This window comes from Propithecus coquereli, unplaced genomic scaffold, assembly GCF_000956105.1.
Source record: "Propithecus coquereli isolate 6110/MARCELLA unplaced genomic scaffold, Pcoq_1.0 Scaffold640, whole genome shotgun sequence".
Lineage (NCBI taxonomy): Eukaryota > Metazoa > Chordata > Mammalia > Primates > Indriidae > Propithecus > Propithecus coquereli.
The window spans coordinates 148,297-176,264 of record NW_012152397.1 but is presented as its reverse complement, the minus strand read 5'-3'; the positions used below and the strand labels follow the sequence as shown (position 1 = coordinate 176,264).

The 27,968-nt window shown below is 51.4% G+C and overlaps 4 protein-coding genes across 8 annotated transcripts in view; 1 reads left to right on the top strand and 3 right to left on the bottom strand.

Moving 5' to 3' along the window:
• Positions 1–393: 393 nt before the first annotated feature.
• On the bottom strand, positions 394–6,563 carry ZMYND15 (zinc finger, MYND-type containing 15). Of its 3 annotated transcripts, none has more exons than XM_012659942.1 (14): positions 6,534–6,563; positions 5,471–6,086; positions 4,786–5,020; positions 4,542–4,697; positions 3,707–3,867; positions 3,019–3,171; positions 2,612–2,692; positions 2,343–2,459; positions 2,157–2,245; positions 1,968–2,066; positions 1,657–1,810; positions 1,515–1,597; positions 1,073–1,233; positions 394–696 (listed from the first exon to the last, which is right to left on the bottom strand). In XM_012659942.1, exons 2-14 carry the CDS (start codon positions 6,054–6,056, stop codon positions 525–527), a joined length of 2,247 nt encoding a protein of 748 aa, XP_012515396.1. In that variant the 5' UTR covers positions 6,057–6,086; positions 6,534–6,563; the 3' UTR covers positions 394–524. The 3 variants fall into 3 exon arrangements, with proteins under 3 accessions (XP_012515396.1, XP_012515397.1, XP_012515398.1); XM_012659943.1 differs by having other exon boundaries at positions 399–696; positions 1,515–1,573; XM_012659944.1 differs by lacking the exon at positions 2,343–2,459 and having other exon boundaries at positions 399–696; positions 1,515–1,573.
• A 228-nt stretch (positions 6,564–6,791) lies between these two features.
• CXCL16 (chemokine (C-X-C motif) ligand 16) lies at positions 6,792–11,385 on the top strand. Its single transcript, XM_012659940.1, has 5 exons — positions 6,792–7,321; positions 7,674–7,812; positions 8,100–8,182; positions 9,848–10,264; positions 10,750–11,385. Exons 1-5 carry the CDS (start codon positions 7,252–7,254, stop codon positions 10,794–10,796), a joined length of 756 nt encoding a protein of 251 aa, XP_012515394.1. The 5' UTR covers positions 6,792–7,251; the 3' UTR covers positions 10,797–11,385.
• MED11 (mediator complex subunit 11) lies at positions 11,378–13,775 on the bottom strand. Its single transcript, XM_012659941.1, has 3 exons — positions 13,608–13,775; positions 13,274–13,404; positions 11,378–11,928 (listed from the first exon to the last, which is right to left on the bottom strand). The coding sequence occupies exons 1-3, from the start codon at positions 13,690–13,692 to the stop codon at positions 11,791–11,793; spliced, it is 354 nt and encodes a 117-aa protein (XP_012515395.1). The 5' UTR covers positions 13,693–13,775; the 3' UTR covers positions 11,378–11,790.
• A 9,069-nt stretch (positions 13,776–22,844) lies between these two features.
• The window catches only part of ARRB2 (arrestin, beta 2), an 8,841-nt gene continuing 3,717 nt past the window's right edge, over positions 22,845–27,968 (bottom strand). Inside the window, exons 3-15 of one of the 3 annotated variants that reach the window (XM_012659936.1) lie at positions 27,589–27,649; positions 27,433–27,477; positions 27,028–27,224; positions 26,670–26,729; positions 26,206–26,273; positions 25,936–26,071; positions 25,619–25,703; positions 25,251–25,323; positions 24,831–24,968; positions 23,995–24,078; positions 23,821–23,900; positions 23,664–23,718; positions 22,845–23,393 (exon numbers count right to left, since the gene is read on the bottom strand). In XM_012659936.1, the coding sequence (XP_012515390.1) occupies positions 23,300–23,393; positions 23,664–23,718; positions 23,821–23,900; positions 23,995–24,078; positions 24,831–24,968; positions 25,251–25,323; positions 25,619–25,703; positions 25,936–26,071; positions 26,206–26,273; positions 26,670–26,729; positions 27,028–27,224; positions 27,433–27,477; positions 27,589–27,649 (1,176 nt within the window). In that variant the 3' untranslated portion in view covers positions 22,845–23,299. Of the gene's footprint in view, positions 23,394–23,663; positions 23,719–23,820; positions 23,901–23,994; positions 24,079–24,830; positions 24,969–25,250; positions 25,324–25,618; positions 25,704–25,935; positions 26,072–26,205; positions 26,274–26,669; positions 26,730–27,027; positions 27,478–27,588; positions 27,828–27,968 lie in introns of those variants that run through there. The other 2 variants (XM_012659934.1, XM_012659935.1) reach the window with 2 other exon arrangements.

Below are 27,968 nucleotides of genomic sequence, written 5' to 3'. Positions count from 1 at the left end.
GACCAACTCTGCAGGAATCGATTGTTTATTGGATGTGAGGTAATGAAAGAAGGTGGAGTTGGGTGGGTGGGGCCTTTCACAGAATCCAAACCGAGGGGTCTGTGTGCCTCTAGCTCCCCTGCCTTCCTAGTGAGACGACACTCTGCTTCTTGGTATTTTCTTGCCTTAGTGCGGGTCCCTGAGGGTTACTGGGGCTGGAAAATGACTTACCGACCTATAAACTAGGAGAGGATTGGGATTACCAAGGAGGGTCAGAATCCCTGACTCTGAGATGGAGAAGGGACAGCCGTCACAGGGAGTGAAAGGGGCTGGGGGTACGTCCTCTCTAAATCCCCTCTCTTCTCTGTTTATTGACCCAATTAGGAGCGAGTAATCAAAGGGTCAGTGACTCTGTGGTGTCAAACAAGTAATTTTATTTACCTTTTCATGTTCCGCCAACCAGTCCTCCCCCTGGGCCTTGTGTGTTTTCATGGTTTCCTTTCGAAGGCGTTTGGGGAGGGGGTGGACTGACGCATTCGCAGCGCTCATCTGCGCCGGCGGGCCCCCCGCGCGGGTTTCTTTTCCCCTCGGCGCCTTCGGGTGGGCGCGGGGGGAGCAGCAGGAGTCGGGGCCGGGGGCGCCGGGCCGGGTGCCTGGCGGGCCCCGCTCCCCTGCGGAGGCTTGTAGACCAGGTGGAAGATGAAGGCGTTGCAGTACCTGGGGGAGGCGTGGGCGGTCAGGGGGCGGGGCCGAGATCCCGGGGGCGGGGCTTGAGGCCCCCGCCGCGAGTTCCAGGAGGTGGGGCTAGACTTAGGGCTCGGCCCGCTCGAGGGTAGCAGGGTCTTTCTGTGGGACGGGGCGAGGAGCTGGGGAGATTCCGTGAGCCGGCTCTAAAGCGGGGTGTGTTGGCGGTTGTCGAGAGCAGCCATGGGGGTGGTGAGACGTCGGGGCAGAGAAGACAGGTAGTGGGCTGGGCGGAGGAGGGGCCGGGACAGCAGAGACTAGGGCAGAGCCGGACCTTTTCGGATGCGGAGCCGGAGAGTAAGAGGCGTTAAAGGTTGGGAAGGAAATAGGGAGGGTCGCGGGCCCTTACCAGGGCATGCAGTTGTCGGCCGCTCTGAGGCGAAACGGGGAGCGGAAGGGGTTGGGCTGGGGAGGGCTGGTGCCCCCGCCGGTGGCCACCGCCATGGTCTGGTCGTCCATGACACAGCCGTACTCGCTGCTCTCGGTGAAGAAGGCAGGCACCCGGAGGGACTGCGGGGGGCAGCGCCTCAGAGACGGGCTCTGAGCGGCTCCCCCGACCAGGTCCATCTCGAGCACCCAGGAGGACACACAGCGGGGGAAGCCGAGGCCCCAGGACAGACTGGGCTGGAGGAGAGGCACGGGGCAGCAGGGCGGGGCAAGAGGACCCCGGGCACTCCCTGGGTCTGTGGAGCAGATGATGGGCAAGAGGAGTCCAGACACTTTCAGAAAAGGGGCTGGAGGAGGGGCTGGGCAGGAGGCGAGAGAAGTTCCCTTTTGCCCCCATTCCTCACCTGTAACCGGGGCAGAGAGCTCAGCCAAGTGTCCTTGAGACCAAAGCCAGAATTAAATCCTGGGGACAGAGAACAGGGAGAAGCTGGCTCCCACTGTCTGCTTCTCTCCTACCTCCCCTACCCCTGAGCCCTGTGCTCTTACCAATAACCAGGTCAGGCTTGGGCCCCTGGAGCAGGTGGTAGGGCCTTGCTGACACCTTGATCTGCAGGTCCTTGCGGCCCCCCTTCTCCTTAGTCCCAGAGTTGAGCCTTGCTGATACCCCGGAACCAGGACGGACAGACACCTCAGGGCCATCCTGAGGGGCCAGGAGTGGGGTGGGGAAGCCACTGGAAGTCAGAGCCCTGGAAGATGCACCAGGCAAGGCAGGGGAGGGGAAAGCAGACAGGCTGGGACAGGTCATGAGTCCACTAGAGGGACCAGGGCTGGAGAGTAGGGCCCCCCTCAGCCCTCACCCTCTGCAGGGTAAAATGCTGCTGGTCGCTCTCGGGGGGCAGGCCATCACCCACAAACTGCAGCTCCAGGGCCACGTGGGGGAGCAGGACCAAGAGCTCCTGAGAGACAGAGAGAAGGACAGATCTGGGTCCCACCTTATGTCTACCCCCACACCCACATACCCAACCGTCAGGCCTGGGGAGACTTACCCAAAACACCATGACAAGGTCAAATTCCTTCCCAGCCTCTACCACGTGTATTTTCAGTGACTGTTTGTTCTGGATGTTCAGCTCAGGGACTGGGTGATAAGCCAGTTCTTTAAGGATGTTGTCCTTCCTACCTCCCTCTCTTGCCCCTGCCCTGGCACCCTCCACACCCTGCCCAGCTCTCCTTACAGGACTGGGGCACTAGGTGGGTGATGACGTAGTACACCGTCAGCGGGTAGGTGAGAAGCACAGCCATCGGAGAGTCCAAGCTGAGGCCCCGCCATGTGTAGTAGTCCTGCCACGACCCTGGAGGGGCGTGGGCTCCTGGAGGACCTGGCCCTGGGCCTGGACCCCGAGCCCCTCTAATCTAATAGCTCTCTTTCTCTCAGCCACCCAGGCTTCTGACTCTCCAGTCCCTGTCCCTCCCCCCAGCTCCCCACAGGGCCCCTCTGGCTCACCAAAGATGCCTCTGGGTGGATCTGGGGGCACAGGAGGCATCAGGGCAGACCCGTCCCCCTGGAGAAGCTGGTAGGGGTCTCCTGAGAAGATGAAAGGAAGCAGAGGGGCCTGGAGTCAGGGAGACCCCACCTGACCCATCTCCCTCGTCCTTCCAAAGGAGCTGTGTTCCCTGAGAGGGCCCGGAGCTGCAGAAAGAGGAATGGGGGTTTGCCTAGGGATGGGGCTTCTGGGTGGGGTTGGCAGGGTTGACTCCTTTGAGGGTTGGGAAAGGCCTGAAATGGCCCTCGTGGTATGGGTAGGGGTTTGGCATGTATGTGGAGGGGTTATCTGGGACCCAGACAACTTTTCCTCCCCAGTCCTTCCCTCTAGGCTGAGGGGCCCATGCGTGAAGAGAGGCCCCATGTACCACTGAGAAGAAGGCTGAGGGATGGCATGTTGCCCCGGGGATGCCTGGGGGTGCTGGGGCCTGGAATCAGCATGCTGAGCTGGGTCCAGTAGCCGCGAGTGAGGCCCCGAGAGGCCAGGAAGGCCTCCTTGTTAAAGGTTTCACTGGTCACCTCTGGAGAAGGAAAAGGGAAGGAGCTGAGGGCCTAGTGGCTATGACCCCAGACTTTAGCTCTCCTCAGCCTCCCCAGGGACCCTGAGTCTGAGTCTGGTTCCAGTCAGGGAGGGAGCCTTGTATCTGCTTGTGTACAATGGACCACATACCAAGCCCACATAATCCTTGTAACAGTTCCATGGGTCTTAACATTTGTTAGAATCCCTCTTTTACAGATGAGGAAACTGAGGCTCCAAGATGTAAAGTGATTTGTTTAAGGTCACACTGCCAGTTAGTGGTGGAGCTGGGAAGCAAGCATTTGAGTCCCTAACCCCCAATCCCCTAAACTCTCTAAGGCCCCAGTCACTCAGTCCTCTGCTTCAGAGACCCTCTCTCCAGCCCCAAACACCCAGTCCCCAGCCCTTATTCCAGGGATCTAGACTCCAGCCCCAGGCATACAGCCTTCAACCCCAGGACCCTGTTCCCAGGCACCCAGGTCCCAGTCCCAAAGACCTGGTCCCAGTTTCCCCCAACCATTCTAACCTCCTTATGGTACCTGCAGTGTAGGTAAAAGGCAAGGATGCTAGTTCCCCTGCTCGCTCCATGAAGGCTGCAAGCCTTGGGCACCAAAATCGGTGGCTCACATCATCTGGGCACCGCCGCCAGTCAGCCCGGAGACAAGCCTCTCCACAGTACAAGACAGCACTACACTGGGGGCTGGGGACACAGGGCATGGTGGGCACCTAGTGTTAATCTCTGTAGGTCCTGTCTGCTGTCCATCTGCCCTGCAGCTGCCCATATATCATTCAGTCTGTTTGTCTTATACCCTTTAACTGCTTATAATAGCCTGTTTGTTTTTTCTTTTTCCTTCCTTCCTTCCTTCCCTCCCTCCCTCCCTTCCTTCCTTCCCCCCTTCCTTCCTTCCTTCCCTCCCTCCCTTCTTTCCCTCCCTTCCTTCCTTCCTTCCTTCCTAGACAGGGTCTCACTCTATTGCTCAGACTAGAGTGCAGTGGTGTGTCATCATAGCTCATTGCAATCTCAAACTCCTGGGGTCAATGATCCTCAGCCTCTCTAGGACTACAGATATGAGCCACCACGCCTGGCTAATTTTAAAAAATCTTTTTGTAGAGCTGAAGTCTTGCTTTGTTGTTCAGGCTGGTCTTGAACTCCTGGGCTCAAGTACTTCTCTCACCTCAGCCTCACCAAAGAGCTGGGATTACAGGTATGAGCCACCGTGCCCAGCCTGTAATAGCCTGTTTGTTTTTCCCTCTCTATCTTAGCTCCTTGCCCCTCATTTTGTCTGTCTGCTAGGCCCCCTGCCAGCCTGCTTTTTTTCTGTTTGCTTGTCTGTTGGGGGTCTTCCTCTCCCTCTAGTTTTGCAGGCTGCTCACCAGGGTGTCAGTTTCACTTCAAAGCTGTGCCTGTGACAAACATGGCATGTTCGAGCCCGAAGGGAAGCAAAGGTGAAGCCTGGCCGGGGACCCCATGTCCGCATTGGGGTCTTGGCTAACTTCACGCCCAGCCTTGGGACTCGGCTCTCCAGCTCTCTGAATAGGGGTGGAGATGGCATCAGGTTGGGGGGCTCAGGAGACCAGGTCCCCAGACTCCCCACCCTCAGATACCAGATTTCTGTACCGATGCAGCTGAGCGTCTCCCACAGTAAGCTGTCGGGGCTTTCGGGGGTCCCCAGAGCCCATGGGGCAGGCCATGCTGTGGCAGAGGAGAGCATAGGCCCGAGAAGCCAAGTTCTCAGTCCCTGAGCCCCGGGAGACAGTCGCTTGAGCTCCATCCATTAGCAGATCAATGCCCAAGACGGTGCCGTGCTCATCCGTCACCAGTAAGAGGCAGGAAAGGTGCACGGGTGCAGCCTCTGAGGAAAGAGGGAAAAGGTGGGGTGGGGAGACAGCAGGAGACAAATATGGTCACAGTGAGGGGTTCCAAACTCACATACCTACAGGGGCTAGGCAAGTAACTTCAGCGAGTACAGGGGACTAGGTAGAGAGGGCATGCTCCACCCCAAGGGGACAGCTGTTGCCTATTACCAGAATGCGCTGCCATGCAGAAATATAGGCCCCCTCTCAGAACTTTAGATTTTTCTTGAGAATGTGTAAATGCAGACTTTTGGATTTTTTTTCTTTCAATGTTTAAACGTTGACTCAAAAGACAAAAAACATTGAGGGTCAATGAAAACACCTTTCAGGACAGACTGGCTTGAAGGCCACCACCCAGAACTCCCCCTGGGTTCTGAGCAGCCTGGGAGGGCTTTAGAAGGGGAGTATGGCTGGGCAGGGCTAGGGCAGGGGTAGCCCTGGGTTCTTACCACTTCTCTGTCCCTTCCTCTTCTCAGGTCCCATTTCATCCTCCACCCTGTCCTCTCGGCAGCCGTCCTCACCACCGCCTGTCTCCTGCTCAGCCTCCTCTGCCTCCCCTGGAGGGTTTGCTTCCTGGGGGGACTCCTTGCTGGTAGGGGCTGGCTCCCCACCCTCCTCTGGTTCTGCCTTCTCTGTGCCTGCACCCTTCTTCTCTCCATTCTCTTCTTCTTCATCTTCCACCTCCTCCTCCCCTTCCTCCCCATCCTCTAGGCTGATGAAGCTGATGTAGGGGCTCAGGTCTCGCAGGTGGAGTGGAGGCTCATCTCCCAGGAGCCGGGCAGCTCCCAGGCCTGGTCCAGGGCCTGGCTCTGCCCCTCGCCCCAGGCTGATGCCCACATTACGGTTGGGCAAGACATGTAGTACCCAAAGGGCAGGGTCCTGGGGCAGCCTTCTGATCTGGGCCTCCAGCTGCCGCCGGTGGCCCTCAAGGCTGGCCCCTACAGCTCCGCGCTCTGCCACAAACTTTCGGAACCAGCCAAAGAGGAGGGCAGCGAAATCGAGGAACTCATCTCGGTATCCAGACACAAACTCCATGTCTTCAGGGGCACAGGGCCTGGGCCCAGACTGAGCAGAGGAAGAGATATATGGTGAGGGACAGGGTAGTGGTGAGAGAGTTTGGGGGTGGGTCACAAATTGGGGAGAGAGGGTTTGAGCGTCACTTGGGGTGGGATCTATGGATGAGTGTTAGGAGCTAAGAATATAGTTTTCAGGGCTGAGGTGGGAGTTCAGGGATGAAAATGGGGGGCTGGACTTGAAAGTGCGCGATTAGGGTTGCAGATGAGTATTCAGGGATGAGACGGTATTTTGGGTTTAAAATCTGAGGACTCAAACCCTCGAAAGTAGGGTTTAAATTAAGAATAGAGATGAGGGAGGGCTAATCCTCTCGGGAAGGGTTTGGTGAGGAGGGAAGAATTTTGGATCCGCCTGTTGGGTATGGGCAGGAGAGCCAGGGCGTCCCCTGGGCTTGGATTAGTTTGGCCGTGAGGCCCGGCCGCCCCGCTCCTCCGGTACCTGCAGCCGCCACCACTTTTCGAAGGTAAATACCTCGGGGGCTTGCGGGGTGATTCGGTCGTGACGTCAGGGTGCCCGAGCCCACGGCCAGCTCCTCCGGCGGCCACGCCCCCACGGCCTGAGGCGTCCACTGGTGGCTGCCCGGCTGGAGCGAGCGTGTCTGGGGGCAGGCGTGGCGACTCTCCCTAGGCCACGTGACTGAAGCCAAGGAAGGGAAAGTGGGAGGACTGTCTAGCAGCTCATCCATTTCACCAGTGACCTGGGACGGGTGGAGGGCACTGGCACCCCTGAGCCGAACCGAATCAGCCCGTCGGGCCATGGCCCGCCTGCCCCTTCCTCACCCCGCGTCGCCCGGCAGCCTGGGTTTCCTTTCGGTTTCTTCAAGCCTTCCTGGCTGCTCCTTCGACTGAGGGCCGGGTCCTGGCGCGGGGGCGCCTGGCGGAGGAGCTCCGCCTCCGGGGGTTTCCCCGCGGTGAGCGGCCGGCAGGGGGCGGGCTCGGCCGTACCGACCTCCCACGGTCCGTTCTCGACGGCGCCGCCGCCTCGCGCCCCTCTGCCACCCGGGACTGGAGCGGGCCCCCGCCGTCTCCTCCAGGATCGCTGGCGGGCGCGGGGAGAGGAAGCGAAAGCCACTGAGAAACCAGGGGCACGTCGCACTCCGGAGCCTGCCTGGGAGTCAGACAGGTCCAGGCAGCCCCATTCCCCCAAACTCCGCGAGATGAGTTGGGGCTGGGGATCCTGGTTGTGCGCCGTCCTATTCCTCCTGCTGGAGCTACTGATTCTGCCAGGTGAGGGGGGCGCTGGAGGGCCAGATCCCCGAGTCACGAGCCAAGGGGATGGTGGGGGGGGAGACACTAGGGCCACGGAGTTAAGCGCGGAACCAGGCGCTGCCAGGGTCTCCTGGGCAGCCGAGACAAGGAGAAGGCCAGCCGCCTGCGGTTGGGGACAGAGGCTGGGGGACGCCTGGGCCCAGGTGGGATTATGGATGTTTTGGGAATGTGATGTGTGGGTTGAGCCTGGCAGTCAGACTCTGGGGCCTAGGGGAGAGGCTGCAATGGGGCAGGGGATTGGAGGCTAAGTAACAGCAGCGGGGAGGCCCTTGGCAGGGGAACCTGTGCTGACCACCTGTATCCCGTTCAGGTGATGGCAACGAGGGCAGCGTCACTGGAAGTTGTCACTGTGATAAAAGAATTTCTTCTGACTCGCCCCCAACGGTTCAATGCATGAATCATCTCCGAAAACATCTGAAAGCTTACCACCGCTGTCCTGGCTACATCAGGTAGTCTCACCTGTACCTGGGAGGGCAGCTCCTGCACAGTCCTTCCCTGCCAGGTGCCTCCAGGACCCTCTCTAGTCAAACCCCAACTCCTTTTAGGAGGACCTTACCCCCACTTTTGGGTTCTGTTTGTTCCAGTTCTCCCACCTTAATTTCTCTGTCCCATCTAACTGGGGATTTCCCAGTTCCAGCAGAATTGGTTTTTTCTTGGTGACTTCACATGTTTGGAATGAGGAAATTGCTGGGCAAGGGAAGGGAGAGCCACAGCTAAGACCAGGTTTTCTGCACAGGTTCCAGCTACCTTCCCGGAGTGTGTGTGGCGGCAGGAAAGACCAGTGGGTTCAGGAATTGATGAGGTGCCTTGATCGCAAAGGTAAGAGCTTCACCCTCCTCTTCAGGCTTTGCCTCCAGGGCTGACTGGCCTCCACCTCACAGTTTTCTTTGCCTCAACCCTTTCCCCACTGATGTCACACATTCCTAGAATGATCCTGGCCAAAGTGCTTTCATTTGCCTTTCAATGGCCAGAGGTCATTCACCACCACCTTTGTGATATTTGCCAGTCATTCTACCACATGTGCTATTATTTACTTAATATTTTTTCTTGAAATTAAGGCATTATTTTTTTTCCAATATTTTATTATGAAAATTTAGATATAAACAAGTTAAAAGAATTATACAGTGAACATCCACATACCCACTACCTAGATTCTACACTATTTGATTTATATATTTTTTATATAATATTTACATAATAAAACAAAGATATTTTATATTTTACAACATTGATTTTACAGCATTTTACTATATTTGCTTTAATTCACATCCATGTGTCTATCCCTTTACCCAGCATGAATCACCTTATTTTTTGATGCATTTCAAAGTAAGTTGCAGGCATCATTGTACTTCATCCCAAAACATTCCAGCATGTATATCTAGTAGAGTTCAATCTCTTGGTGCTCCTTTTCTTCCTCTGAGGTGAAATTTACATACAATGAAATGAATAAACCTTAAGTATACACAAACCAGTTTTGAAAAACTTAAATAGCAACTTATCCTAAGCAATCACATCTGTGAAGTCACAAGTTTGATGTGCTGGTTTATTTTTCTCTTAAAATATACAACCATTAAAACTGTTCTTCCATGCCCTAGCTACAGTTGTCTTGTGTAGCAGCAGTGGTGCCCATACTGCCCTTCAGACTGCCTAGACCTATGTTATTTCATTTAATCCTCCCAGCTCCCCTGGCTTTTGGTACTAAAATTATCCTCATTTTATAGCTGAAAGAAAGAGTCACAGAGAGGATAGAAACATGGGGCAAGGTCACATAGCTATTTTGTAGCACAGCCAGGGTTCCAACCCTGGGCTCCTCTCCTGACTTCTCAGTTCAGATCACTCACTTGTCCCAGTGGTTGCATCTTGTGGTTTAATCACTTACTTGTCTCCTGCCTTTCCCCACTGCTGCTGCCTTCCTCTCCTGGCCTTCAGCTGTCCCATTGATGTTCTCCCTGACCCAGTGCTCTCTCCTCTGTTGGAGCTCAGAACCCCAAAACATGGCACCTTGGCAGTTAAGAAAACTGCAGAAGCAAGAAGCTCACTCCGAGCTTCCTGTCTTTCTTTGTGAGAGCTAGCCACAAAGGAATTCTCTGAGCTACCTCACCTGGAAGTGTCATAAAATTTTCCTTCCAGAGGGGTCCTGCCCTATCCTGGAGGCCAGGAAGACTCTAAAACAGACAGGCCTTGCTATTCCCCCCTTTTTGTCCAATCACATTTCTATGCAACTGTTCTTTCTTCATTGAACCTAAGCATAAAAATAGTTTTCCCTGGGTATTTGCGTCTTCATTTCTGAAGGTTGCCATGTCATGTAAAACTTTGATTAAATTTGTTATGCTTTTCTCTTGTTAATCTGTTTTTTTGTTATAGGGGTGTCAGCCATGACTCTTGTGATGGGTGGGGAAAAGATATTTTTTCTCCCCTACTCCCCTATCTGCTTCTTCACCTTGTCCCCTGATAGCCCTGATTCCTCACTTCTTTCCTTTCCAGAATGTGGACGTGCTCACTTGGGGACTCTGGCCCGCCGGGAGCATTTACCTCCTCCCAGCACCCAGATTTCTGAGCCCTCAGAGGGGGCACCTTCAGACATGCGCACCCCTGCCCAGACGCTCATGCCATCCACTCTGCAGTCTACCCAGCACCTCACCCTTCCACTAGGATCACTGTCCTTGGGCAAAGAGCTCCCTCATCCCAATGAAACCACCACTCCCACCGTGGGCCACAGTCTTGGAGTTGGGCATGAGGCTGGGGAGAACCAGAAGCAGCTGGAAGACAATGCTGGTCCTGAAGCTGGGATATCAGCCCTAGTAGCAGTGCCATCCCTCCTGGGCATCATCTTTATCCTCACTGGAATCCTTGTGTATCTGCTGTGCAAGAGGAGGAAGCAGTCACTATACTCCTCTCCAGGTAAACTGACTCTCTGAAACCTACCCTCTCCAGGGACCCATAGCTTTCTTGGGAGGGATCTTGCCCCCAGTAGCTCTCAAGTGGCTGGAAGCCTGGCCCAGGCACAGAAATATTAAGGTTGCCTGCACCATGGACCACAGGCTGTGAGGGCAGAGTCAGCCAGAGTCTATAGAGTAGAGAGGGAGGGAAGCCACCATGGACCCAGGGACCAGTGTGTTTGGAATAAGAAGATGGCTATTCCATGAGAGTCAGGGTATGAGGATTAAAAAAAAAAGGAAGATGATGGCTAGACACTAAGCTAGTGGGAAATGAAGCTGTGGAGGAAGATGAGGGCCATTCATTCAATTCACAAATCTTTACTAAGCACCTACTGTGTACCAGGTAATAGGGTTAATGTCTTGGAGTCTGACTCCCCAGTTCAAGCTATCACCCCTACCACTTCCTTGACTTCAGAGTTCATCTCTCAATTTCTTTATCCTTTCCAGATTTGCAACTTCATTATACACTTGTGGCACCAGATTCCAATGCCTGAGTCAAGAACAGAAGCTTAAAAAGAAAAACAAAAGCTTGTAAGGGTAGAGACTGTGATTTATTTTCCTAAGAAATCTTTATGTGCTAGCTCAGTCTTCACTACTAAAAGGTCTTTATGGTTAACCTCTGGCAGGAGTAGGTGCTCAATACTATCTCTTAATATTTGACTAACTAGCTGCTGCTCTTAGACCTCTCGTTTTAAAAAAATGCTGTATTACAAAATATTTCTGTTCTATTCGGTGATGATGGCTTGAACAATTCTCTGTGTGTTTTTTAACTACTAAAAATTATTTTTTTAATTATTGACTCCTGTTTCTGCAGAAATTGGCCTCAGGCCTGGGCCCCCTTTTAATTCCAGGCTTCAGTTTTACTAATGGTTCCCCCTTGTCCCAAGTCTCTCTTCGCACTACACCAGTTGTTCCTCCCCAGCCTCAGCCCTCTCCCACTTCCTCCCTAAACCCCACAATGAAAGCCTGGGCTTTCCCAGCCTCCTTCCTTAGTGGCTGCTGTGCTGCTGCCACCATACAGACTGGTTTTACTTCCTGAATCACTTGCGTCAGTCATATACCTCAAATGAGAATCTGTTCTTGTTTTTATTGTTAATGTTTTTATTATTAAAACCCTTAGTTCTTATTTTCATCTCTTCCAACAAAGAATGTATCTTCGCTGGGCCAAGTCTGCGGGGAGCCTGGGGCAGCAGCATGAAGTGTGTGAGGAAATGGGTTGGGTGTCTGATTCTCCGTCTCCTGTCTGGGCCTCTCAGCATGCCTGTAGAGTGCAGAGCAGGAGCACCCTGCTGGAGAAGCCAGGGCACAGCTGTGGGCAGGCCTGGGCTTTAGTTTCTCCATTCCCACCTTTTGCCCCTTTGTTCTAGCATACTCTGATCAGCAGAGCATGTACCTGTCAGCCTGTGGTCCCCATCCTACACGTTCCCAGGATTTGTCCCACAGTGCAGGTCATGATTTCCCTCCAAGCTCTTCATCCACCGCCTTGGCCTAGTTCTCCAGCATCTGCTCACAGGTTCGGGCCACATCACTGAGCTTGAGGCGGGCATAATCCACTCGCTTCAGAGCCATCTGACAGTCCTTCCTTGAAGAGTAGCTGGAGCCCTCATGGGGCTGCCCTGTGGCCACCTACAGGACAGTTAGATTGATCAATGGAGCACAGGCTCTTTTATCCATACCCCAACCTGGCATCAAGTCTCTTGTCTCATTTCTTGAACCTCATCTTTAAAAGAGTTGATGGATAAGATAAGATAGAGCGTCTTAGTAATTGTTGGTAGCCGTTGTAAGGACTTCAGAACTTTCTCTGATCCTGTCCTTTTTCTCAGGCTTACTGGTTAAGACTCATGGAGGTCAGGCCAAGTTTCCCAGGACAGAACTGTGACTCTAGCATTAGTCACCCTCCCCCAGGCACACCCCGTGAGGTAGACAGGACGCCCTTTAACACTTTCCTCCTTTTATTTATTTATTTATTTATTTTTGAGACAGAGTCTCACTCTCTTGCCTGGCTCACTCTCTTGCTGTGGCGTCAGCCTAGCTCACAGCAACCTCAAACTCCTGGGCTCAAGCGATCCTCCTGCCTCAGCCTCCCGAGTAGCTGGGACCACAGGCACGTGCCACCATGCCTGGCTAATTTCTTTCCATTTTTTGGTAGAGACGGGGGTCTCGCTCTTGCTCAGGCTGGTCTCGAACTCCTGAGCTCCTCGGCCTCCCAGAGTGCTAGGATTACAGGCGTGAGCCACCACGCCCGGCCTCCTCCTTTTATTTATTTACTTTTTTTTTTTTTGAGACAGAGTCTCACTGTGTTGCCCCTGCGTCAGCCTAGCTCACTCACAGCAAAACCTCAAACTCCTGGGCTCAAGCGATCCTCCTGCCTCAGCCTCCCGAGTAGCTGGGATTACCGGCATGTGCCAACCATGCCCGGCTAATTTTTTCTATATATATTTTTAGTTGTCCAATTAATTTCTTTCTACTTTTAGTAGAGACGGGGTCTGGCTCTTGCTCAGGCTGGTTTCCAACTCCTGAGCTCGAACAATCCACCCGCCTCGGTCTCCCAGAGAGCTAGGATTACAGGCGTGAGCCAATTTATTTACTTTTTGAGAGAAAGTCTCACAGTCATGGCATCATGCCTAGCTCACACCAACCTCAAACTCCTGGGCTCATGGGGTCAAGTGAGCTGGGGACTACAGGTATGTGCCATCGTGCCCGGTCAATATTTTTAATTTTTATATATATATATATTTTTAGTTGTCCAGCTACTTTCTTTCTTTTTTATTTTTTTAGTACAGACTGGGGGGGGCGGGGGGTTTGTCTCGCTCTTGCTCAGGCTGGTCTCGAACTCCTGACCTTGAGCGATCCACCCGCCTCGGCCTCCCAGAGTGCTAGGATTACCAGCGTGAGCCACCGCGCCGGGCCAATTGTTTCCTTTTAAAGGAAGAAAGCGGTCCTAGAAGGCCGGCCGGACAGACACACCCACCTGAGTGAGGTAGCGGATCTGGGCCGACAGCTCCGCCTCCACGTGTTGCACTGAAGCGGTGAAGGCCGCCGCCTGCCGGTCTAGGAGCCGCTCATTGGTTTTTTCCTTGGACAATTCTAGGATCACAGTACCTGCCAGAGCAAAGAGTGGGCGCAGCTGCCTGGGAACTGCCAGTTATAGCCCCGCCCTAAGGCCTGCCCCTCACACCCCGCAAACGTCGCCGCGCATGCACCTAGGATCCCTCCCCAGCCCTGCTCCAAGTCTCCGATCCTCGCAAGTGCGCACAGCTTGGCCTCTCTGTCGCTCCCTGCCGGCCGGTTGTCGCACTGCGAACCTGCATTTTGAAGGATGGCGCCAATTTCGCGTTCGATCTCTTCCAAGGCGCGTAGTCGCTCGTTCGCCAGGCTGTATGTAGCCATCGTCGCTCTGAGAATCTTCCGCGGGATTTACCCCTAAGAAACGCGAGGCTTGGTCCCGGAAGTAGCTGTGGGTTTGCGCCTGCGCGGAGGGCTCCGTCTAGCGCACACTACAATTCCCAGGATGCTCAGCGCAGCCGCACCCTTCTCGCTCCATCTGGTGAACTACAGCTCCCAGGGCGTCTTGCGCCTGTCCGGGTCTGCGCCTCCGACGCGGGGCCACGTATGGTGAGAGGCGGTATGGAAATATCCCAAAGCCTAAAGCTGTTCACACTTGTCCACCGTCAGTGTACTGCTTGTGGCCTATGTTTAATTCTAAGAGAATTTGTTAAGCGTCTGTTGGGTGCTAGGTGACTATAGTGGGAGTTTCGGGGCACTTTTCCAGACGGGTATAGCCTTGGGCCCTTTATTCACTGCACCCCAGGAATGCTTGACTTGGTGAGTGTTACGTTAGTCTCCTTAGGTCTTCCCTCTGACCATGAGCCTAACTGGAACGCAGACTGTTGATATGTTCTCCGACGCTGGCTCCTTCCAGCCAATTTCTCTTTCCCCTTCCCATTACCTTTTAGGTGTTGGGCTCCAGAAATACAAAGATCGATGAGATGGACTCTCACGTGATAGTGGAATAGATGTTTTGTTAGAGCTGTGCCCGAAGTGTGTGGCAAGGAGCACGGAGAAAGGATTATTGGACGAAGTGCTGCTTGAATTGAATCTTTTTATTTTTTCAGAGACAGGGTCTCGCTCTGTCACCCAAGCTGGTGTGCAGTGGCGTGGTCATAGCTCACTGCAGCCTTGAACTCCTAGGCTCAAGCAGTCCGCCCACTTTAGCCTCTCCAGTGGCTAGGACTACAGACATGAACCACCACGGCCAGCTAATTTTAAAATTTTTGTAGAAACAGGGTCTTACTATGTTGCTCGGGCTGGTCTGGAACTCCTGCCTCTGCCTCCCAAAGTTCTGGGATTACAGTCATGAGCTACTGCTCCCAGCCTTTAACTGAATCTTAAATGGTTGACTAGGTGGATGAGAGGTGGGAGTGGAAAAGGGAAACAGCATAGGCAAGAGGGTGGTCCTGTGAGGGACCTAGCACATTTGGAGTCCAGCAGGGGGCTCAGTTCGACTGGAGTGCATAGAGCATTGTGGAGGTTAGGTGTGACAGTGGTCAGACTGAAAGGAGAGCCAGATCAGGAAAAGGCTTGCCAGGTAAGTAATTTAGACTTTACTCTGAAGGCATTTGGGAGCCTTTAAAAGATTTTCAAGAAGTGTGTTATGACCAGATTTACCTTTTAGGAAGGATCATTTGTGACAATTTATACAAAATCACCAAGAATGAAACCAGTTTGCCCAGGGTTAGCAAATGAATGGAGACTCAGTTAAACTTGATGGATTTAGCATTTAACTTCATTCTTCCTTATCTCCTAATAAAATAACAGTAAAGTTATTTTTTAAAGGGGTCAAAGAGAAAGGAAGAGGAGTTAATAGGAAAACTTTAGATAGAAGCTAGAAAACAGAGGCTAAGTGATAACTGATTAGGCAGTGAAGTGATAACTAAGCTAGCACTGAAGAAAGCTTAGAAGCAACCTGATTTACCCTTAAATTAATGGGATCATGTACAACTGGGGTGAAGGTGGTACAAAAATTAGGAGGTTTTTTTTTTTTTTTTTTTTTTTAGAGATAGGGTCTCACTCTGTCACCCAGGTTCGTATACAGTGGCATGATTGTAGCTCACTGCATCCTTGAACTTTTGGGCTCAAGCAATCCTTTGACCTCAGCCTCTCGAGTAGCTGGGACTACAGGCATGTGCCACCATGCCCAGCTAATTTTAAAATTTTTTCGTTGAGACAGGGTCTTGCTGTGTTGCCCAGGCCGGTCTTGAACTCCTGACCTCAAGCAATCCTCCCACCTTGGACTCCCAAAGTTCTAGGATTACAGGTGTGAGCCACTGTGCCCAGCCAGGAGGATTATTTGAAGTCATTAGACCATCAGATATTTTTCTTGACTCCATATATTAATATGTTGGCGACTAATCTCCCTCAACCTGTCAGAATACTGGAGGTTTCTTTGTTGGAGATGGAAAACAGGGTGTTTAGCTTGGAGGCCACCTGGGCATAGCTGAAGGCAAGAGTACTGCATTGAAAAGAGATTAAGTGAAAGTTTATATACTGAATAGTGGTTTCTAAAACTCTAGTAATGAGGCTTATACTTTCCAGGTCAGAGACTAGAAGACTTTTCTCTGCAGAATTTGATTAGTTAGAGAAAAGACCTAAGGATGTTAACATCAGGGGCTCTCCAACCAAACAGTTGGCCAGATCTCCCCGTAGTGAAACTCACAGTTGGTAAGTCCCATCTGTGTACATGGAACTTCTAGTCAACTTCTTAGCATCTCACTCTTAAATATGAACAGAAAGCAAAAGGTTTCTAGATATTTGAAGAAACTTTCTGACATGAAAGAGAGAGACCAAAATAAACCGGAAAAAAAAAAAAACAACAAAAACTGTTGAAGCTCTTAGGTAAGAGATACTTTAAAAAAGAATTGAATCCAAGAAAGCATCCTTGAAAAATCAAACCATGGGGGAAATAATGAAAAATCTATCACAAGAGTTGATAAGAGAAAGGGTTGAAAGAGAAATTGAGGAACTCTTCCAGCAAATAAAGCAAAAGAAAAGAGATGGCATATAGGAAAGAAAAGGAAAGAAAATTAGAGAATCAATCCAGGAGACTTACATTCTAGAAGGAGAGATCACAGAGAAAATGAAGGGGGAAGAAAGGACTTGTGCTTTCAGATTAAAAGGGCCCATCAAGTGCCCAGGGAAATGAAGGAAAATAGACTCGTACCTCAGAATACTAGGCTCAAAGAAAAAGCCTTGTAAAAGGTTTCCGAGAGAAAACAGACCACATGCTAAGAATCAGCAGCCAGAATGGCACTGGGCCTCTTTTTTTTTTCTTCTTTTTTTAGAGACAAGGTGTTGCTCTGTCACCCAGGCTAGAGTGCAGTGGCATGATCATATAATTGCTCACTGCAACCTCTAACTTCTGAGCTCAAGTGATCCTCTGCCCTTAGCCTCTTGAGTAGCTAGGACTATAGGTGTGTGCCCCCATACCCGGCTAATTTTTAAATTTTTTGCAGAAATGGGGTCTGGCTTTGTTGCCAAGACTGGTCTTGAACTCCTGGGCTTAAGCAGTCTTCTGCTTTGGTCTCCCAAAGTGCTGGGATTACAGGTGTGAGCCACTGGGCCTGGCTGGGCTGCTTAATAGTAACATTCCTCACTAGAAGACAGTAGAGCAATGCCTTCAACATTTTGTAGGAAAGTGATTTCCAATCTAGAATTCTATACTCCACCTGTGTTAGGGTGAAGACCAAAAATGTAATGACTCAACAAAATGGGACTTAATTTTTTCTCATAAAACAATTCAGTGTAGGTAGTTCAGTGTGCTCCACAAATCATACAGGGACCAAGGCTAGCAGTGCAGCTCTGCCATCCTTTAGGGTCTTATACTCGAAAGTGTGATCTGCAGACTGGTGGCATTGACGTTACCTAGAAGCTTGTTAGAAATGCACAATCTCACTTCCCACCCTGGACCTGCTGAATCACTGTCTGTGTTTTTTTTGTTTGTTTGTTTGTTTCTTTGGGGGTTTTTTTTTGAGACAGAGTCTCACTCTGTTGCCCTCAGTAGAGTGCTGTGGCATCAGCCTACCTCACAGCAACCTCAAACTCCTGGGCTCAAATGATCCTCTCACCTCGGCCTCCCAAGTAGCTGGGACTACAGGCTCACACCACAACGCCCTGCTGATTTTTCTATTTTTAGTAGAGATGGGGTCTTGCTCTTGCTCAGGCTGGTCTTGAACTCCTGAGCTCAAGCAATCCTCCCACCTCAACCTCCCAGAGTCCTAGGATTACAGGCGTGTGTTTTAAGATCCCCAGGTGATTTGTATGCACAATAAAATTTGAGAAACATTGCTTTACGGCATTGTCGTTTGTTTGCATTGTCAAAAGCGAGTTGCTGCCATCCCTGGGTTGCAGTTTGCAGGAAGGGTAAAGAGAAAAATGTGGAGGAGGTATATCTGTCTCAGAGGTCTGGCTAGGAAGTGGCCTGTTTCATTTCTACTCACTTACCATTGAAGACAAGTTAGTCATATGATCTCACCTAATTTGGGGGTTCTGGGAAATCCAGCCCTTACCTAGGCGGCCAGCTATTGTTTTAGTACCATAGAAGAATAGAGTTTAGGGGATATCTAGAGTCTCGCAAAGCCAAACTCTCAATTATGAATGTAGAATAAAAGACATTTTGATATGTACAAGGTCTCAAAATTTTTCTATGTGTACCCTTTCTCAGGAATTTATCAGAGTTAGATCCAGGAACTAAGGCTTACTCGTGAGAGAGGTGAATGGGAACCCCAGGGTTATGGTGAAGAGAAATCCAAGGGACGTGAAGAAAAACCAGCTCAGAATGGAGCAGATTAGAAGGATCCTGGAGAGATTTAAGAGGTGAACATCTGTTTTGATTTAAATGAATTGAGAGGATATATAGACTTTTGGAGGAGAGTATAGGGCTGATTAGTGATAAATTCAGAGAATAAGCAAATTTAAAAATGACAATTATTTAGGGAAAATGAAGTTGTACAAGAAGAGAAGGGTAATTATAATATACCGCATGACTCAGCTGTCAATAACACTTGCATAGGCATAATTAAATACTGAATATGGATCTAACCCCAACTGATACAATTCTTTTGGGAGTATAGGGTTTGGGGAGGATGGAAAGTATTTCATCGTGGGCCGGGGGGCATGAAAGGGAACTCAGTTTTTACCTTATATAGCAGGGAGTTAGTAGATGATGGTTAAAACAAAAATCAATCAAGAAGTAGCAAAATAAGCATGTTTAGGGATACGGAGGTAAATGCCAAAAGAAACATCTAAAAGAGGTGAAAGTAATTGTCTCTGGGGAGAAGGAAATTGGAGGCGGGGGAAGGGGTCTGGTTTTTATTATAATAGGTCTTGTAGTACTATCCAACTCCTTAAACTTTGGAAAAATATGTATATTTAACTTTGAAAATATATAAAACTTTGCAAATTAAAAGTAAAGAATGAAAAGCGGGAAAGGAAATAGAGATGTACTTTACTGTGAAAGAGACCTAAGAGTGGAGGAGAGTTTTTTCTTTGGTTTTCTCTCTTCCTCTCTTCCTCCCTCCCCTCCTTCCTTCAATGGAAGAGACTTGCGTGAGATTTTTTTTTTTTTTTTTTTTTTTTTTACTATGGAGAAAGAGCCAGGAGAGACAGAGGTTGAAGAGACGAATGTAGTTTGATGAATCAAGGTCTCGGAGGAGGTAGGAGGAGAGAGATCTGAGCACAGGTGGAGGGATTAGCTTTGAACTGGAGAAGGCATCTTAACCTTGGCTGCGTAGGAGAATTGGTGTAGATGTCAGTGTTTGTCGGTAGGAGGTGGGAAATTGAAATCATTCATCCTTCATTGCCTAATCTTTGTGAAATACAGGAGAAGTCACTATGAACATGAGGAAGGTGGAAAATTAGTGAGTAGGATGGGAGCAGGAGAGGGAGGTGACCCAGGACATGGAGAGGGACAGGGGGTGATCAGGTATTCAGGGCCCAGTTTAGGTTACAGACCATAAATCTTTAGGGGCCCCAAATTGATACCTAGTGCCTGGTACCTAGAACGTGTTCAAAAATATTCGTTGAATGAAGGAGTAAGTGTGGTTGTATGATTTTTCTTTGGCAGTAGGCATCAGTCCCTGGTTGGAGCAGAGAAGGGGCGGGAGATAGTTGGACAGATCCGAGGTGTGGTTTGAGAACACGATTGTGAAAAGAGGAGAAGTTGAGTGTGCTGATGAGACAGTGGTTGATATGATGATCTTGAAGTGTAGGCTGGAAAGAAAAGGAAGTATGAAAGTGTGGAAAACACAAGGGCCAAGAGTTTTGTGACAAAAAAACAAGAAGCCATTTAAAAAAGTACTTATATCTGATCACATTAAAATAAAAGATTTATGTATTATTACGAATCCTAGAAGCCAAATGTTTTGGAACTGGACAGAGGTGATGGTTGCACAAAATTGTAAATATACCAAATGCCATTGAATTACACATTTTAAAATAAGAAAAAACTAGATACAAATTCAAAAGATATTGACCTAGAAATTCTACTGTTAAGAATTTGTCCTACACATATACTTCACATGTGCACAAAAACATATTTTCAAGGATAACTATCATAATACTGTTTGAATTAGCAAAATAGTGGATATTCTACATGTCTATCAGTAGGAAACTGGCGAAAATAAATGACCGCTAGCTGATGGAAAGCTGTTCTTTAAAAGAATACAGTGGATCAGTATGTAGTGCTTAAGGAATGCTCTCTTAGATATACTATTAAGTGAAAAAAGCAAGATGTAGAAGAATTCATAGTATACTACTACCTGTTTTTACAGTAAGATGGTGAGTACATATATTCACACATGTACAGCTGAATATGAAGCATATCTTTGGAAAGGTAATCAAGGAACCAGTGATAGTGACTGCCTCTGTGAGAGAGAAATGGAGGGTGGGGGATTGGACAGGAGAGAGCTGCCCTTTACTATTGACTGTTTTATACTGTTTGGATTTTTTTTTTTTTATGAGACAGGGTCTTGCTCTGTTGCCCAGGCTAGAGTGCAGTGGCATCATCATAGCTCACTGCAGCCTCTAACTCCTGAGCTCAAGTGATCCTCCCGCCTCGGCCTATAGGTACACTCCACCACGCCTGGCTAATTTTTCTATTTTTTATAGAGACAGTGTCTTGCTCTTGCTCAGGCTGTTCTCAAGCAATCCTCCCACTTTGGCCTCCCAAAATGCTAGGATTACAGGTGTGAGCTACCGTGCCCAGCCTGTTTGGATTTTTTTTAAAACCGTGTACATGGGCCAGGCGCGGTGGCTCACGCCTGTAATCCTAGCTCTCTGGGAGGCTGAGGCGGGCGGATTGTTTGAGCTCAGGAGTTCGAAACCAGCCTGAGCAAGAGCAAGACCCTGTCTCTACTAAAATTAGAAAGAAATTAATCGGACAACTAAAAATACATAGAAAAAATTAGCCAGGCATGGTGGCGCATGCCTGTAGTCCCAGCTACTCGGGAAGCTGAGGCAGAAGGATCGCCTGAGCCCAGGAGTGTGAGGTTGCTGTGAGCTAGGCTGACGCCACGGCACTCACTCTAGCCGGGGCAAAAGAGTGACACTCTGTCTCAAAAAAAACAAAACAAAACAAAAAAAACCGTGTACATGTATCACCTTCTAAAAAACATTAAAAACATAAAAATCTAAAAGAAAGCATTGTTTCTCAAAGGAGTGCTAATTAAAAATCTAGATTCATGGATTCTTCTTGGGATCTCTTGACTTAGTATCTGGGAAGGTAGAGCCAGACTCTGGATCTATCATTCCTTCCAGAGGGTTCTGATTCTCCTGAAAAAGTTTGAGATCCATTGGCTTAGAGGTCAAGTAACAGGTTCGTGGGAGTCAGAGGGATGCTGGAGGTGAATGTTTTAGAGGAGATAGTTTCCTCCACATGATAAAGTCCAGGGTATGCAGGGGAGGCAGCTACTGTGGCGGGGTAAGCAAGGTCATTTTGGCAGCACCTAAAGCCTGTGGATAAATAATGATTTAATTAAATGTCATGAGCTGTAACATAGACTAATGGCCTGTGTGAGCTGCCTCCGTCTGCCTCACCAGCCTCATCTGGAACTACTCTCCTCTGGCTGTGTCTGTCCTAGTCCTTCTGACCTCTTTTCAGTCCCCAAAATGAGCTGTTCCTTACTACCTTCGCACATGATGTGGCCACTGCCCAGAATGCTCATGCCTGCACGGTCCTCCAATTCTTCCTCATCTTTCAGTTCTCTGTTTAAAGGTCACTTCGTCCAGGGACATCTTCCCCAAAACCCAGCCTAAGTCAGAACTCCCTGTGGCGCCTTCTCACAGCTCCTGTGCCTTTCCTTGGAAGCATAGATATTGCAATGAAATAATTAGAGAATGATTTAATGTTTGTTTTGGTTGTACTGCTATGTTCCTATACCATACCATGCCTGGCATGTAGCAGGGACTCAAATCAAGAGTGTTCATGGAATGGGCCGGGAGCGGTGGCTCATGCCTGTAATCCTAGCACTCTGGGAGGCCGAGGCGGGAGGATCGCTCCAGGTCAGGAGTTTGAGATTAGCCTGAGCAAGAGCAAGACCCCGTCTCTACTAAAAATAGAAAGAAATTAGCTGGACAACTAGAAATATATAGAAAAAATTAGCCGGGCATGGTGGCGCATGCCTGTAGTCCCAGCTACTCAGGAGGCTGAGGCAGGAGGATCGCTTAAGCCCAGGAGTTTGAGGTTGCTATGAGCTAGGCTGACGCCACGGCACTCTAGCCCAGGCAAAAAGAGTGAGACTCTGTCTCAAAAAAAAAAAAAAAAAAAAATGTTAGCAAAAAGAGTGTTCGTGGAATGAATGAAGGAGTCTTAAGAGAAAAAGCAGAGAAAGGTTGGGCTACAGCAGTGGGAGTGGGTGATGCAGGTCAGAAATGTCCCTGGTGTGTTGCTAACTCCCTCCAGCCCAGCCTGGGGCTTGGGCCAAGCCTCAGGAAGTCCCTGCTGCACGCCACAGGAGCAGCACCAGGACGCAGGCCCGAGGAGTCTGGCTCACAGCAGCATGACTTTCTGGGTTCCCCAAGGCCTCGGCTTCTGTGTTAGAATGTAAGTACCAGACTCCACGGAGATGGTGTGTGACTTCTGTCTGGAGAGGCCTGCAGTTGCGGTCCCACTGATCCCCAGGAATGGACTGCTTGAGCAACGGAAATGAACACAACTCGGTCACGATGCGGTCATGTGTGTCAGCCGCAACAGGGAAGAGCCTGCCCTGCCCAGATCCCGTGAGCATCTCGTCTACAGGGAAGTTAGTTATTACTTCCCCTGTAAACGACCAAGTTTACTTTGTGGCTTTACCAAGGTGTACCCTTGAATTTGACTGACCAAATCAAGTTTCGCTGTTTCCCTTGAATCACAGGCCCAGCACAGTCATTCAGCAAACATTCATCCATAGCCAGTGTGCCAAGTGCTTTTGGGGTCCTCACCCACAGCTAACAGAACCATGGATGAGCACGCTGTACACTTTTAAATGCTCCAGAGAACACACACACGCTCACGCCTATTAAAAGGTTTATTTTCTTCTTTATGCTCAGAAACAAAGAAACAGCCTTGCCCTCCCCAAGGGTCTTATCGAATGGGAGGCAGAGTGACAGGAGTGGGTGTTGGTATGAGGTTGAATGTGGCAATTCTTTCTCCCCCTTTCCCTACTACCACTTCTCTTTTCAGTGTCCCCCTCCAAAAAACTTAGGGATGAACACAGCTTGCCACCCACTGGGGGGCTGGAGAAGCAGAGCTGTAGTCAAAAAATTAATGCCCACGTTCAGCAAGAGACGGGTCCAGTGCGTATGTTGGGATGGGGGAGAGGGAGTGAAGGGGTTGGTTGAGGAAGCTGCCGGATGGAGGGGAAGGGAAGAGAGGCTGGGACACCTCCCCTCAGTGACAGTGGGGATCTTGGTCCTGCCCCTACCTCTCCCAGCACCATCCACTCCCTTCTTCTAGCCCCCCTTCCTAGCAGAATTGGTCATCGTAGTCGTCATCCTTCATCCCCTTCAGCCGGAGCCGGGCAAAGTCCTCAAACACAATGTCGTCGTCTGTGGCATAGCTTGGTGGTGGAAAGGACAGGGGTGAGGTGGGGGCTTCTGACCCTTTTTTCAGCCTCCCACTCCCTGCCTCCCCACCACCAGGGACAGAGGTGTTTGCAAGAAGGGACAAACAAGGGCAGAAACGGGCAGCCTCACAAGGCTGAGGCATCCCGGTGGTGATGCCTCAACCACCCTTCCCCACCAAAAGAAAATAGGAGGTACGAGGGCTGATTTGAATACTGTGGGAATCTTCGTCCAAAGAGGTCAAAGCAGGGGAATGAGTTTCTTACTTGGTATCAAATTCAATGAGGTTGGTATCCACGGGGACATCTGTTTCTGGAGCGGCTGAGGGGAGGAGAGGGGGTGGGTGTTGGAAGGACCAGCTTTTCTCCTCTGGCCCTGCTTCAGGCCCTCCTCTCGGGGCCCTGGGGTGGGTGGCGTGCTCACCTGACTGGGGTCTGGGGAGGGTGATGTGGTCATGGGGCTTGGGGTGCATAAGAACAAAAGGCAGCTCCACCGAGACATCCCTGGGGAGGGGGAGAGGTGGCATGAAGAAGGCGATGACACTGGGCCAGAAAGAACCAACTGTGACCCCCACCCGGGCTCCCCCGTGGAACTCACCCGCCTCGAGACACCACCAGCTTCACCTTGACCCTGTAGGACACCAGGATTCCCAGCACTTCCTTGTTGGCACCCTCCTTCACGCTGCAATTGGGGGTGGGGGGAGTCGGACCAGGGCCCACTGCCTTGTCACCTAGCCTACCCTGAGGCTCCCATCAGGATTCTGAGCGGAACTATGCTGGCCTGCAGGGCTCCAGCAGCATGGGCTGCGCAGTCACCATGGTAAAGTACGCCAGAGCATGCCCCTGCTCAGAGCCCTCCTGTGGCTTCTCATCTCTTGCAGTGAAAGCGGACGTCCTCCTCTTCTCGCAGCCTCACACTGTCTTGCTCTCCCTTAGCCCCTGACCTCACTTCCTACGCCTCTCCTTGTACACCGTTCGTTCTCACCACACTGGCCTCCAGGCCTGCTGCGTGTGGTTGTGCAGTGAGAACCCTGAACAAAGGCACCGCTGGAGATGAAATCCAGCTCCTTGTGAAGCTGCAGACCTCCGGGGCTGCTGCCTGAGGGCACAATGGCACCTACTTCCTCTGGGTCCTTACTCAAAATTCCCCTCTGTATCATGCCATCCCTTGCTACCCTACACACCGCGCCCCCACCCCATACTTTGTATCTCCCTTCTCTGCCTTGCTTTTCTCCTTCATACTTGTCACTAAACATGCTGTATATCTGACCACTGATCGGATCTGTCTGTCCTCCCTTTCCCAGGATGTAAGAGTTCTTTTCATCTCTTCTGTTCACTGATGTATCCCTGACACCTAGGACAGAGCCTGGCTCACAGCACTGAATGAATTTCTGTCCCCTGGCCTGCAGGGGACCCCCTCCAGTGCCCCCTCACATGGTGCTGGAAGCCAGGTTGGTGTCCTCGTGCTTGAGCTTCCCGTCCAGGGCAAGACCACGCTTCTCCCGGTTGTCACTGAGCAGTGGGGTTATGGTGTACACCTTACAGAACGTGGAACTGGGAGATACCTGGTCACTGGGGGATAGAGATAAAAGAATAAGACTTAGAGGGGCCAGGTTGGGTGAGGGGGCAGCATCTCCCTCCCTCACTAGTCCCTTCTCTCCCTGGGCAAAGGTCACAGGGGAGTAGGTTTTGGCTCAACCTGCTCAGGAAAATTAATAGCTCAGAGCTACCTGGCTGTGGAGGAATGCCCTTTCAAGTGCAGATGGTTCAGGAAGAATTCTACCCTGCCCCTCACATTCTCCTGTCCTACTCTTCTCCCCCAAGACTGGGACTCGAGTCTGTTCTGATACTCACTCTTGTTCGATCTGAGCCACGGGACACTTGTACTGGGCGGTGCTGAAGAGGCAGATGTCAGCGCACTGTCTCACTGTGGGGCGGGGCAAGGTCAAGCAGCTCTGGATGGGGTGCAGACTAGCACCACGCTACGGCTCCAGACCACAGGGCACGCGACCCAGGCCCAGCTCCCCGACCCCCACCCCTGCCGCATGGCCCTCTCAAAGCCGTAAACATGGGGGCCCCACATGTCTTTCTAGAACGACCTAAATTCTTTGAGCCCTGGTGGGTCTTTTGCACTGGGATGTGGCCTGGGCTGAGATCACACCAGAAGCCACTTGTGCAGCAACTCCCTCCCCTAAGACCCCCTTCCAACCCCCACCTCCTACCAGAGACTTTGATCTTCTTGACGGTCTTGGTGGAGTTGTTGGTGACGTGGACATTGACACTGAGGGGCTCCCCATGGTAATATAGCTTTTGAGGGGAGGGGGTCATGTGAGTTGGATCTGTTTTTTCACTGGTCCCATTATTACGTGTGTCCCCCAACACACACTGCTCTGCCCTTCCCTCTAAACCCAAGCCCATAGCAACTCTCCACACCCAGCCAAGGCAACCTCCTTTGAAAACGCCATCTTGACATGTGGCTTCACCCCTCTCCCCAGGGTCTGGCCTGTATTGTGGCACCCGTGTCACCCTCTCACTCTACCTCCTTGTCCAGGGAAGCCTCAAGGTGCAGGGACCGGTCAGACATGAGGAAGTGGCGTGTGGTTTCAGCTGAAGGCTGGGGGCCAGGTTTCTCTGGGGCAAACTGCACCTTTCGGATCACCAGTCGCACAGAGTTCCTGGGGCAGGGGTGAGGGGTGGGAGGGGTCAGTTCTCAGACCTCCAAATCTCTGCTTCCACCTCCCACAGTGGCTTGGGGCTTCTGGAAGTGGGTGAGGAATTGTTACACCACAGAGGAGGTTGCTTCCCTCACCTTTTGTGACTTTTCTCTTCTAGTGATTTGGCACAGAAGGCTCGAATCTCAAAATCTACACCACAGGCCTGGGGAGGGGAAGACAAGGCCACATGTCATTCAAGGCCCCTGCCACTAAACTACTAACACTCCCCTTCCTTCCTCCCCTCTTCCCTTGTCTTGGGCACAGACTCTTGCCCCCTTACAGTCTGAGGAGCCTGGGGATTGAGTTTTCTTCCTCTGCCTCCCCGCGGCCCAGCCCCTGGCAGAGGCTTGACCGTGGCAGTGCAAGGGGAGCCCCCATACCCAGGTACATGCAGGTCAACAGATGAGGTAGTGTCACATGTGTACCGTGGCCATACCATACATACCCCACTGCCAGGGGGGACAAGGCCCTACCCTCAGCCCCAACCTGGCTTCTCAACAGTTCACCCTATGGCTCAGCTGTGCTCCCAGGCTCCCACCAGACCCTGTTCTACTCCTACCTTCCCTGTGTCCTCTGGTCCTGGCTGCAGTGTGACGGAGCAGGGCAGATTCTGGGGTATCTGTGGCAGACAAAAGGTGAGGCTTCAGTCCCTCCAGAAATCCCCCAGATCTTCCCCCAAATCTCAACTTAAGAGGCTGAAGGTAGGACCCCTGGGATGAGAAAGTAAGAGGGAACGGGCCCCAGGGAGGAGGTAGAGAGTCTAGGCTTTCCTGAATGCAGTGTGACCCTGAAGGGAGGTGGATCTAGGGTCCCTGCCTCACTGTTTCTTCCAGATCTGCCCTTAACAGGTGCCTCACCCACCCCTCCGAACACAGTCCCAGACCTCTTGCCCTGCAGAGGGTGGGGGGCATCCTCACTGTGAAAAAAAAGGGGTGGGCATGCTGGCCCAGCTTCCTCAGCAGCCGGTCCTGCAGGCGGGTCGGGGGCCGGGGGGGGTTGGGCGTTGGGGGGAAGGCCTGGTAGGTGGCGATGAACAGGTCTTTGCGGAAGGACAAGCCCAGCACATCCAGGTCTTCGCGGCCATAGCGGAAGGCGCAGGTGAGGGTCACAAACACTGGCAAGGGAGGGCAAGGTGGGGTGGTCAGGAGCCCCCCTTCCCCAATCCCCTCACTACCTGGCAGCCACTGCTCCTCCCTCAGCAGCACAAGACTTGCCTGAATCCTATTCCTGGCTCCCGCCTCAGCCCTCCATCTCTCTGGGGCACCCATCCAGTGCCAGCCCATTCCACTTCTCTACCTCCTACCTCCCCTGGGGGCCAGTACCTTTGCGGTCCTTCAAGTAGTCAGGGTCCACAAGCACCACACCATCTAGGAAGGGACACACAGGCTCATCTCCTGAAAGGGCCTCTCCCCCATTCCTGGGCCCAGGAACCTCTTCCCCTCTTAGAGGATGAGCTGTCACTTTTTGGGAAAACTTACCTACAGGATCCACTTTGTCCAGGTGATCTACAAAGTCCCGTTTGCCCAAGTACACGGTGAGCTGAGGATGTCAAGGGGTCATAGGGAAGATTGGGGGGATGGTAACAAGGCATCAGAGCCCTCAAGAGGGGCCACCCTGCCCAGGGATCCCAGGCTGGGCTATTGGGAAAGAAGTTCTCCAGTCTTCCTCCCGGTAGCGTTGGGAAGTGAGGGTGGTGGGGTTTCCCAGACTACCTGACCTTTAGGCTTTTAGCTGCTCCCTAATCTTTTCACACCTCTGCCCACAACAGTCAGTGGTGAGAGAGAGAGAGAGAGAGAGAGAGAAAGAGAGAGAAAGAGAGAGAGAGAGAGAGAGAGAGAGAGAGAGAGAGAGAGAGAGA